The sequence below is a fragment of the Lipotes vexillifer genome, unplaced genomic scaffold, assembly GCF_000442215.2.
Source record: "Lipotes vexillifer unplaced genomic scaffold, Lipotes_vexillifer_v1.1 scaffold1018, whole genome shotgun sequence".
NCBI classification, from domain to species: Eukaryota; Metazoa; Chordata; class Mammalia; order Artiodactyla; family Lipotidae; genus Lipotes; species Lipotes vexillifer.
The window spans coordinates 2,046,989-2,059,729 of record NW_006782724.1 but is presented as its reverse complement, the minus strand read 5'-3'; the positions used below and the strand labels follow the sequence as shown (position 1 = coordinate 2,059,729).

At 38.5% G+C, this 12,741-nt stretch overlaps 1 protein-coding gene across 2 annotated transcripts in view; it reads right to left on the bottom strand.

The window, feature by feature from the left end:
- The window catches only part of CDH2 (cadherin 2), a 219,928-nt gene that overhangs the window by 71,789 nt on the left and 135,398 nt on the right, over nucleotides 1-12,741 (bottom strand). Inside the window, exon 1 of one of the 2 annotated variants that reach the window (XM_007455365.1) lies at nucleotides 10,555-10,654. The exons of the other annotated variant lie outside the window; for it this stretch is intronic. Within the exon in view, the coding sequence (XP_007455427.1) occupies nucleotides 10,555-10,633 (79 nt within the window). The 5' untranslated portion in view covers nucleotides 10,634-10,654. Of the gene's footprint in view, nucleotides 1-10,554; nucleotides 10,655-12,741 lie in introns of those variants that run through there. 2 annotated transcript variants of the gene reach the window in all.

Here is a 12,741-nt window from a genome sequence, read left to right as displayed (position 1 = left end):
TCTTTCCCTGCAGTGGCAATTAAGAAAGGACATGTTAAACGCAGGTAATAACAGGATCGAACCCCCGGGGGTGAGTGAGCCCAGCCATGGAGAACTGCCCTGGAGAGTCTCCTGCTTCCACCGAGGACTTCTTCCCAGGAAGGGGAAATTGACATTTTTTATGTTAAGCACAGAAGAATGGGGGTAATTGTTACTGCAGCACATCCTAGCCTACCATGATAAGGTCTCAACTTGAGTGACCTAAATCCCTCTCACTGCAGCAGAATTAGGATGAAGTGTCTATGAAATGAAATAAATCAGAATCAAACTTATTGTAGATCAAATTAATACAACTAAAATATTTCTTATTACTAAAAGCGTTGGTATTTCCCCACCAAAAGCAAGAGGTTTTATTATAATGTTCTCTAAAATGTTATAAAATCTAGAGAAGCTGTTATTTCATTTTCTTTCCAGGGCAAGTCATGTAGTATTTAACTAACATCTATATACAAGTTGCCACAAATAAAAGAAAGGAATAAAGAGCTATGATATTCTTCTTGAAATTGGAAAAAATCAAAACAAGCAGTAGGGATGATAATGATTATGACATTCAAAATATGAAATTTAGATTTTCAATTGTCCAATAATGCTATGCATACAATTTCATACATTAAACCTTTGGAAAAGCAGTAAGATTATTACATTCTCCCTTATATGCAATTCTAGTAACTCAAAAAATTTAAACTGCTCTTCTGTTCTTCACTTCATTGATATTCTTCCTCCAGGCATCTCTGTTTCATGAAATTCAATGAAAACCCTTTCTTTTGACAGAATCCAGCTAAAACTATATTAAATGATCAGTGTTCAGGCAGAATTACTTTTTTTTTTTTTTTTTTTTTTTGCAGAATGTGCCCATTAACAAATTACATTGAAATATCACTACCTCTAATTAAATTACTCTGACAGAACACAGGTTGTGTGGAAGCTCTTTTTCCCAAATGTATGATTATTAGTCTCTGAAATTTGATGCAATTTAGTTAGCTTTATGTTTCAGGCTACTTATGTCAACCAAGAAGGATCCTAATTCCTAAGTTTTGTGACAGGTTTTTGTTAATTTTTAAAGAAAACAGAGCTCTCCCAACAAACTTTGCTGAAAGAAGAAATTCTTGCTAATTGGAGTTTTTAAGTACACCACTAGAAAGGAAAAAACAAAACTAAACTAATCTTGTGTTTAAATCAATTTCAACAATGTGGCTTAAAAATGTGCCACAGAGACCAGAAAGAGGGAATATCTCCCCACAATGCCCAACTTACTAAGTAAGACATGGGTATACCAAGGAACAAAAGGATGTTGTACATTTTATAAAATTTGAATAAAAGAAAGAGGTCCATAGAACATAATGTTCATTAAGCAACTCAGTCCTACAGTATGACATGATATCACATGAACGGAAATTAAAGTCCATTGAACTATTAAACTATTAAATCCCAAATTATTTGCTGATAGTAAAGTTACAAAACAGAAAGGATAAGATTTTTATCCTAAACACTTAAAACAAGTTAAGAAATATTTATTCCTTTACTCGATTTTAGAGAAAAATATCCTTGTCATATATGAAGAAATGACAATGTACTGATATATAAAACAGCTCTTGAAAATCTGCCATAATACATAACTCATAATTTAAAAGCTGAATTCCCAATTATTACTGCCAAATTCCCCCAAAAGAAATACTGGCTCACTAGCTACTGGAAAGAACTTTGCAAACAGCAAAGTGGGACTTTCTACAGAAAACAAACTAAAAATTTAACAAAAGCAACACCAAAACCCACAATATTACAGGCGTTATTTCTAAAGGCTGTCTACATTTTTTTGAACATGAGCAACATGATGTGTATTAAGTATTTAATATATGTCAGATTCCATAAAAATGTCATCAATGTTACTATGTCTTTCACAGAGCCAATGAAGTTGCTCAAAGTAATTATATGAAGTCCCTAAGTTGCCAATGAAATTTAAGTAGTAAAAGCAGTGAACAAGTTCTAATGCAAATTCAATTAATGGGTTGTTAGTGGGTAAACATCACTGTATAACCTGGGGAAAAACATGGCCTCCATCTTTTTATTGTCTCAGTAGACCAGTTTCCAACTTTTTGAAGAATTATTGTATAAACCCTAGAAAGCTGCCCTCGTAGCATGAAAGTATTCTTCCAACAATCTAACCAGACAGTATTTCTTAGTCCTTACTCTGATCTACTGCAGATAGTCACAAGAAAAATAAGGGTAAGTAATCTGTGACATATAATAAAAAAAATGGGCTATGATTTTAATGCATCAATATAATAGTAGTAAAGGGCTATTTCAAGATTATTTGGTTTTATGCAAATGCATAAATACTTGAGTAATACTCTTTTAAATGTCAATTACTTATTTATATTTAGAAATTATATTTTATGCTTATTAAATTTTTATTATAATGCCCAGAATTGCAGTCATTCCAAAATGCTGTCATTGGTTTAAAAGAACCAACCAAACAAAAAAAAATAAAACAAAAAAATCCTCTTCAAAAGTGTTCCCCTCCCTTCTATCACAGCCTGAAATGAACATCTACCTCTGTGAACACACCAACTCAGCAATCCAAATTGCTGGGCAAAAATCTGCTGCTTCAACTGACAATAATAAGCCTTCTACTCATTAATGGGTTGACATTCCCTCTTGGAGAAATGATTACACTTCTATTTCACCATTCTCCTTAATTATATCAAAGTGCATGGGATGAGTGGTCACACACTGTAATATTATGGCCAGCTCACATGCTCCACACTGTGATTTATCTGAAAACATCTTAGGTGCATGAGTGTTCTGCCCAGGGACATTATTCTTACCCCCGCTTTTCCAAATGACACTATGGCACTTAGTCCAGCTCTTAGGTAAACTTATGAAGGGTCAGGGTATCTCTAAGTTATACAGAGATAAAGATTTTGCATGTTTGATTTACCCCATGAATACACAGGCATGCATTAAAGGATTTTCACTACATTAACCAAGAGGATGTCAAGGCAAGTATCCTGTGTACACACTATTCACTCCCAACTTAACCAATTCTCAGTGTGCATGTGTTAGCTACAATAAACTGAGTTAGGCTAAAACAATATCCTTATCCCATCCTGATAAGTAGATGCATTAAGCAGACCAGTTGGAATTACATCTTTTTGCCTAAAAGCCCCAGCAATACTAATGTTTTAGGATAATATACTAAAAGCCCTATTTTTAAAAAATTAACTTAGACATTTGACTTCCAGAGTCATTAAAATGAATTAAAACAACAGACGTAAATAATTGAGACAAAGACACAAAAACATACACCTAAACAGGAATGAGGAAAGATCTATTAAATGTGAATTTTTCATCTTAAAAAATCCCATTAAAAAAAAAAGAGGGATGGGGCTTCCCTGGTGGCGCAGCGGTTGAGAGTCCGCCTGCCGACGCAGGGGACCGGGGGATCGTGTCCTGGTCTGGGAGGATCCCACATGCCGTGGAGCGGCTGGGCCCGTGAGCCATGGCCACTGAGCCTGCGCGTCCGGAGCCATGGCCGCTGAGCCTGCACGTCCGGAGCCTGCGCGTCCGGAACCTGTGCTCCGCAACGGGAAAGGCCACAGCAGCGAGAGGCCCGCGTATCGCAATAAATAAATAAATAAATAAAACCATTTTAAAAAAAAAAAAAAAAAAAAAGAGGGATATAAAAACCAAGAACAAATAGAAATGCAAGGAGGCTTCTGGATAGCATGGCATGGCACAGTTGGGTCATGTTTTCGATGGACCACCTTGCTCCAAACAGGCAGCAATGATGAAGTATAAAGAGTTTTTAAAAAGAGAGAGACAAAACCTAGCCACACTCTAAAACAAAATAAACATCTCTGTGGACCAGAAATGAGCTTAACGTAAATTGCCACCTGGGTAGGAAGCAGGCAGGGACAACTGGAAGTTCAGCTTCCGTTGGGTTAAGGGGCTTGAAGGTCAGAAGATGTAGGGCGCAGCATCTAGGTTGCCATTTGACGCCAGGGAATGGGGCTGGGACTGGGCTCAGAGTGGTTTTGTGCAAGGGCAGAATGAGAGATGAAAACAAAAATTCCACAATCCCAAATCATCATACATGAAACAGTCCAATACTAAGGACAGTCAACGAAATCAACAATCAGAAGCTAACACACTTCAAATGAATTTAATTTCATGGAACATTCCTCTGGTTCGCTCTAACCCACTGGCCGCTCCTCCTGCAATTCTGTAAGATGCCTCAAGCTTCAGCCCGGCATCTTCACTTCTTTCCATTCTCACCCTAGGTGATTTCAACCAGCCCCAAGGTTTTAAAAACCACCTACACAAAGAAGATTGTTGAGAAAGTCTATATAAACCTTGACTATTCCCTCGAGCTCTAGACTCCTATATCCAATTGCCTACTTGCTACCTCCATTTGGACATCGAACAGGCAACTCAAACTGAACAGGTTCCAAAGCCAACTCTTGATTCACTTGTGCCCCCAATCCCTCAACAAACGCCATGGTGAACAGTTTCACCCTTCACCCAAATGCTCTGACTACAAGACTAGGAGTTGAGCTTGACTCCTGTCTTATTCCAAAAGGAATCTATTTGAAAGTTCTGTCAGCTCTGCTTTCAAAATACATCCCCAATATGGCCATTTCTCATCACCCCCACGGCACCAGCCATTATCTGGGTTGAATTACAGCTGGAGCCTCTGACTCGCCTATGACTCCCACTCTCTGTGACACCTAGAGTGGCCTTTTAAAAACATAAATTAAATCATGCTCAAAGGCTTCCTATCACGCCACGTAGAACAAAATCCTTAACAAAAGCCCTTGGCCCTGCAACCTCTCCCTCCTTTCCTCTTGGAGCTCATTGGGCAGCCACAGTCACGTAGGCGGTCTGGTGATTCCTCCAACAAGCCACACTGATTCCTGCCCCAGGCCCTTTTCCGTATATTTGAAATATTACACAACGCAGGAGAGAGGAGAGGAAAGAATAAGAGAGGAAGCAAGAAAACTTGGACAACAGGCAGGCAGGAGATTGATTAATTAATTGATAATCAATTAATTGATTAATCAATTGCCCAGGTAAAAGACCACTAGGTTAATTTTAGTCTTTTTAGTCTTTATAAAGTTACCTTTCCTAAATTTTTCCAACTTGCTTCCTTTCTTTTTTTTTCCATGTCACTGATAGCAATACATGATTAGAGTTGACTTTTTCCAATCAAACCAGAGAATGAATAAAAGGAATGCAAGACCCTGTTTTTACTTATTACCTGGGTTGACTAGGGATGAGTAATAGGAATCATAGAACACACAGGGGAGGAGCACAGCATATCATGCATCTTAATAAGAGCTAAGCAAACAGAGAGGCAGCAAACAAAAGTGTTTTGATGTTTGCAGCCTAGTCATTGGCCTAATGGGCAAAACGTGTAGCCATGGCTGGGATGCCACAGACCACCCAGAGTCTGTGCTCTACTGTACTACATGACCTCTCGAACAATGGTGGTTTGAAAACTTGCAGGAGGAATGAACAAATTCCAATCAGCTCCTCAACAGTAAAGAATAAGGCAAACAACAACAGTCTAGTGCTGAGCTAGTGTTCATTCATGTATGCATGAAGTCTCCACTAAGAGTGAGCATAAAGCAACTTGTGGGTTTCAGCATCTTAACCACCAACTATAACCTGCTTCAATGAGAAGGTGGATAGGATGACTCTTTTTTTTTATTTAACTTTTTAAAAAATTGAAGTATAGTTGATTTACAATGTTGTGTTAATTTCTGCTGTACAGCAAAATGACTCAGTTATACATATATATACACACATTCTTTTTTATATTCCTTGGATGACTCGATATAAAGAAACAAAAGACAAAGGTGGGGATTTCACCCTCTTCCGCAGATCCAACAGTACTAGTTAATAACATCATTATTATTTTGTATGTATGTGTGAATCCATCTATCTGTCTACTTAGTGCTATACTCTGAATAAGCAGTAACTACAGAGTAGGCGGTCAACTTACAGAGTAACTCAGCATGTACAGAGTAAGCAGTCAACTAATACTCTCACTACTACTGTTTCCAAGTCCAGAGTTCAGAGTTTAGAATGTTTGTGATATGTCATTTAAATATCACCTACAATGATATAAATACTTTCATGTACTTATTTTTTCCTATTCTTTCTTTAGTTGCCCATCTTCATACATAAGGCATCAAACAGTAGGCCTTCAAACAGAAGGCCACAGAGTGTAAGTTCCCTCATCACATTGAGAGTGTGGCCACTGCTGCCCGAAATTCTTTTGGGGGCATCCTAAGTAGCACCCATTACCTCTCAGGACGAAGGCTGATTTCCATTTCTCCCCGAACAGCCCAATCTCAATGAAAATTAACCAAATGATTCCTTGTCTGCCATTTAAGATGAATACTGAAATGAAGATAACAAGATCCCTAATCTCTAGGAGTTTAAAATTAGGAGGAAAGGGCTTCAATAACTAACAGTAAAGTAGAACAATATATAACAAGATGGGCTAAACCAAAGCTTTTGACAATTACAACCGAAGGGAGAAAGGGGATCACTAAAGATGTAGTGAAATGGCAGCCGACTTTTGATCTGAGCAGAAAAGGATGAACAGGACTCCGATAGGCTGCGTGGCGACAGGCGAGAGGTGGTGGCTTCAACGTGATCGAGGCATGGCAGTCTGGTGGTGATGGTGCCTTCACAGAGGCATCAGTGTTTATGGAGAGAGTGGTGTCTGGATCAGCTCAACTGCTCCTTGCTCAATGCCTTTGTTAAGGATGAGTATCTGTAAAGGACCTTTTTCTAGGGCAAAGTTGTTTGGCAAAGAGTTTTGGGGACATATTATCTTTGTGAGGGAGGGAGTTTTATGGGCTAAAGGCTTTACTGAGAGAAGCAGTCTCCAGGTAGACTGAAATCCATTAAGTTAAAAGAAGAAATGTCAACAGAGGTACAAATGAACCATCTAATCACTGATGCACATGAAATTGTTTCATAGAATTCAGGGGCAGTGCGTGTGTATACCATGCCTATGTGACAGTAGGATCCAGTGTTAAAATTTAAATGCCATTCTAGTTTTTAAAAAAGGCTTAGCATTTCCCCTTTTCCGGAGCCCATGGGTGACCTCTTAACATGAGGAAGACCATGAGTGGCATTTTTTAAACGTGGGAATTATTCAAAAATACACAATATAATATGCAAGATGTGATTATAAAGAAATAGGATTGATTCCACAAATCACACAGAAAAATCAGACTCATTATATAACAAGCACGCCTTGAATAAATTATAGTCCAAACAACAGGGGCACTAAATATGCACTTTAATTTGGAGTACAGTACAGAGGTAACTTCAGCTTCTAATCAGATGAATTATTCATAAAGCTAAAAGATACTAAAAAAAAAAAAAAAAACCAAAACACTGCTTGTATAATAAAGGCCAACTCTAATCTCATGTATTTTATAAGTAATCTCCATTAAAACACTATGGTTTTATACTCAATTGAACCATACCCTCAACTAGTCTGACGTAGTGTACTTTTCTCTGAATAAGAAGGAACTGCATTGATGATGAGATTTTTTTTCTTATCATTCTGTTCTTGTTTGCAAAAAATAAAGAGAAGAGAGGACCATAAGTCAGTAAATTCAGTTTTGGTTGCGGTCCCACTGACGCCCAATAATCCTCTGAATAGCTTTGGATCTTTATTTCTTATGGGAAAGTCTCACTGGAAGACTGCTAATATCTTTTACAGCACTAAAAATATGCATACACATATTCTAAAATTCAATATCATGACAAATCCCTGAGTGAATGTTACCACTGAACGTGATACTCGTTTTTTTTTTTGGTTGTTTTGTTTTAATTGTTGTTGAGTAAGTTTTAGGTAAAAGACAATGGCTTCTCCGAGACAAAAAGCAAAGGACTACTCCTACAGGAATAAAATCATCTTAAATGTATTGTTCTCTAGTTATTAACAGCTATCAAATCCCAGAGCAAAGTTAAAATCTAAGTATCACATTCCATGTAACGATGGATGAAAGGGCAACAACAGCTAGAGTGATCGAAATCATGACAATGATTCAACGGTCACTCTTCCTTTCAAGAGGTTAACAAATTACATGGGCATTAATGAATTGTACTTTATAATCTGGTTGCTTTCCTTTTGCTAGAATTTGTATGTCATCAAGAAAAGTAAAAGAAGCTTAAGTTATTCTGTTTGAAACACAACTCTTCCTCTGATAGACCAATCACCTTCTTTGCATGAACAGATTTCAGTCATTTCTGTACTAGGGTGTCACAATGAGTATAAATCTTTGAAGGCAAAAGATACGACCAGTATTTCAAGTTCCAAATTCTATTCCTCACTCCCTTTAAAAATAATGAATGTCGGGCTTCCCTCGTGGCGCAGTGGTTGACAGTCCGCCTGCCGATGCAGGGGACGCGGGTTCGTTCCCCGGTCCGGGAAGATCCCGCGTGCTGCGGAGCAGCTGGGCCCGTGAGCCATCGCCGCTAAGCCTGCGCGTCCGGAGCCTGTGCTCCATAGCGGGAGAGGCCACAATGGTGAGAGGCCTGCGTACCGCAAAAAGAAAAATAAAAAATAAAATAATGAATGTCAATGAGAAGAGGTAAAGCCTGAACCTCTTTAGAAGACATTTCTTTAGAACAGTTCTTTAGAAATATTTCTCTGGAAATAAAAACTCTGGAAGATAAAAATATGCATTCGAGACAACTAAAGATGCGATCCATGATTTTTCCTAAGTTTGCAATTTTGATATCATAAATGCTCCTCAGGAAAGATAAATTGAGGACCTACAAAGTTCCTTGGGAGATTATATGGCAAGAAAACCAATATGACTATTTCAAGATGAAGCAAAATAGGTGCTCCTTTAACTTTTACATGACATATTTTCTTTTAAAAGTTTCCAATAAAATAAACTCAGTATTTGTTATAAAGGAGACATTCTTTATTCAGTTCTTATCATAATGGCCATACAAAAACATTCTGCTGCAAGTTTTGGTTTCTAATGAGTAGCATTCTTTTTTTTTCAGGTTCAAAGTCAATTTCTTTAAACCGCCTGTTTTATATGCACACACCACCTTTTGATAATTCTTTCATGGATTACAGTTTAGCCTTTAAAACAAGCAACTTTGTTGAATATCTTATTATTTTTCTAGGCAGTTTCAAATCCCTTGATGTCTGGCAAATTTTTACAAAATTAATGAGGTTAACCTTCATTTCTCAGACTTGAAGAGTTACTTTAGGTTAACAGAGATCTCTTATTTAAAGATGACTCATAGCCAAGGACTTTTAAACTTGACTTTATTTTCAGGAAGGTCTACTAAACTCAAAGTAGATCTTAAGTAAGAGAAGTATGCGACACATTCTTAATCTTAAACACATTTAGGCAACTAAATACAGGTTAATCCCGCTTCAAATAAATTAGATTTGTAAAAATATAGACATCTGAACTAAAATGTAAAGGGACATTAATAATGTTTTTCTATTTATAAGATTCCTTTTCATAGCTGCCTAATATTCTATTTTCTTACTCCTTTCCCCATGTCTGAATGTGTCCGTCCTCCTGTAAGGAAGGAGCTGAAATCTAAACGTAAACATGGCAAGTGTTCTACCATCAAGGAAGTCACAGTCTCATCTAAATATTTCTCTAGCAAATTATGTGATTTAAGATGAAGATCTACATAGTGGGGATTAGGGAAATTAGGCCACGAAATCAAAAAGTTGAAGGTGACATTTAAAAACATGTTTAAATAGAGTATCGCAAAAGGGATGAAGTTTGCCACAAAAACATGTGGCTTGTAAACCTTCATTTATTTGCAGTTTGCAGGAAAATGTCTACTACATACAGAAAGGGACCAACAGAGTCTGTTGCCAAGTATCAGCAGCTGCATTTGAAGATGTGCAATTCTCTATACTTACAGCACTAAGGAAGGCAAAGGAGAAATACGGCTTTTAAGCATTCCCTCCTTAAACCACCACCCCTGCCCCACAGAATACATGTGCACAGGTTTTTTGTGATTATGTTTTGTTTTTTTTTTCGCTGCGTTGGGTCTTCATTACTGCTCTTAGGCTTTCTTTAGTTGCGGCAAGCAGGGGCTACTCTTCGTTGCGGTGCACGGGCTTCTCATTGCGGTGGCTTCTCTTGTTGCGGAGCACGGGCTCTAGGTGCACGGGCTTCAGTAGTTGTGGCTCACGGGCTCAGCAGTTGTGGCTCATGGGCTTAGCTGCTCCCCGGCATGTGGGATCTTCCTGGACCAGGGCTCGAACCTGTGTCCTGTGCATTGGCAAGTGGATTCTTACCCACTGCACCCGCCAAGGAAGTCCCTGTGATTATGTTTTAATTTGATTTTTAGAATCACAGAAATTCATAGCATCACTGACTTCTTTTTTTAAAAAATATAAAATATGCTTTGTATATAAGCCTTCTCATTTTATGCTACTTTGTCTTCTGGTTCAACCAAATCACTGTTAGTGAGAATGAATAAGGCAATTTCTGTTACCTGAAAGGAAAACGTAGGATTCTGCTTGGTTCTTTAATTTCTCCATGAAGATACACACATAGCCCTTTAATAAAAACATGCCATTGAATTTCCATTTCCCATAATTCCTTCTGCTTAGTGAACAAAGTCATAATAGGTATGTCAGAATAAAAACAGGGATAAAGTTCTTTCAAGCGGGTGGAAATGCCTCTGCAGCTTTTTATAACTGGAATACTGACCGTCAGCAAAAAAGAGAGATTGGGTGGCTCAACAGGGTCCACATTACATCTGATTCACTGATCCCTTTCAAATTCTTGCCCCCAACCTCGGTGCAACACAAAACCCTCCTGAGCTCTGCTGGTTCTTTTGTCTGTTTGCAAAACAAAATACAACAGAATAAATTCTTGGGGGTGGGGGTAGGGGTTGGGGGAAACAGCTTTTCTCTTTGGACAAATCTCCCCCTTTGGGTTCTCTTAAGATGAGTGTTCTACCTAGTTTTGTCAGCTAGTCACTGTCCGTCACCTGTTACTTAGCAATTCGTTAAGTAAAAAATATCTGTAGCTCTCGTAGCTTTCTCCAAAGAAGCAACTTGGATGAGAGGTCAATAATGAATATGCTTTGTGTACCCAGCAGCGCTCAAAGTGCTTCTAAGATCATTAAGGCTGGTAAGGACTCGTTGGTTTTGTACCCAGAATTGGGTATGAATCCAAGATTAAATGTCAAAATGAGTGTGTCGGAGAATACTTGTTAAAATACAAAATTTCGTAATTAGAGAAATGCACTCTATGCTCTAAATGCACCTGAAAGGAAAGATGCTCGAAGTGTAAAACATGCCTACAAATAATTTCGCTAATGGGTAGACACAAGATTCTTGAGCGCTTTTTCTCTCAGATTGCCACAGACGTTAAACGTTCCAAAAAACTTTATAATGTTTTCAGATAGGGTTCTCGCGTGAAGGCAGAACTACTTTTAACAATGTCTAGTCAGATGTTGTCTTGTTCTGAAACGTCCCCCTTTCAACAATTAACTTTCCAGTTCATACCATATGCTAAATAGTTGAGTATAGCATGAGAGTACTGTGGGAACCAGTGAGGAAGTCTACAGAAGTATTTTGGGACAATTGTGAACCTTGGAGGATTTGGGAAGATGAGACTAGGAAGAAAAGGGAATTCTGGTAGGTAACTGGAATAACCCAGAGCAGAGGAAAGAAGACTTAGAACATACCCAAGGAAAGGCAAAAGCTAACCACTGCTTGAAATATCAAGTTAATATAGGGATAGAGTGGAAGATACACCTACAGATTTAGTATAGACAAACTGTAGAGCTCTTGTAAAAATCTGGGAGACAGATGCTGAAGATTTTTGGGCAGGGAAAGCGCAAGTAGTGTTTTGGGACAAATGACCTAACTTAAACACGCAGGCTGGGGTTAGAGTGAAAAGCCAAAGACATTTTACTGAAGAGATCAGTGTTTGAGCATGAACTGGGGACCCCAGCTAGTGATGGCAACAGGAATCCCAAAGGAGAAATACAGGTTCAAAGAAGTGGTGAAAAAAGAATCCATAGGAACAGAAGACTAATTAGATGTGAGGAGGCGAAACGGCTAGGAAGGAAACGTAAGGAGTCGAAAAGGATTCCAATGTTTTGAGTCTAGCTGACTGTTTAAAAAGAGGAGTGGAAATGGGCTAAATTTGAGGGAGGAAATAGTTTTAGGAAAGAGTCCTTTCCAGAACTGCTGATTTAATTTAGCATTAAAAAAAATATATGGGGCTTCCCTGGTGGTGCAGTGGTTGAGAGTCCGCCTGCCGATGCAGGGGACACAAGTTCGTGCCCCGGTCCGGGAAGATCCCACATGCCGCGGAACGGCTGGGCCCGTGAGACATGGCCGCTGAGCCTGCGCGTCCGGAACCTGTGCTCCGCAACGGGAGAGGCCACAACAGTGAGAGGCCCGCGTACCGCAAAATAAATAAATAAATAAATAAAAATAAATTAATAAATAAATTAATTAAAAATATACGAATCGTGCATCTTCTGAATGCCTGACATGGGGCTAGGTAGAAGGAATTCATAAATTACCATACAGACCTTATCTGAAGGAGCTCTTAGTTTGATTAGAGAGACAGACACACAAATCGTGCGCTCAGCCGAAGCCACAGGGATGGGGTGAAATCTTTCAGGGAGAGTCACGTCTAATCTAAAATTTTCCTGCTG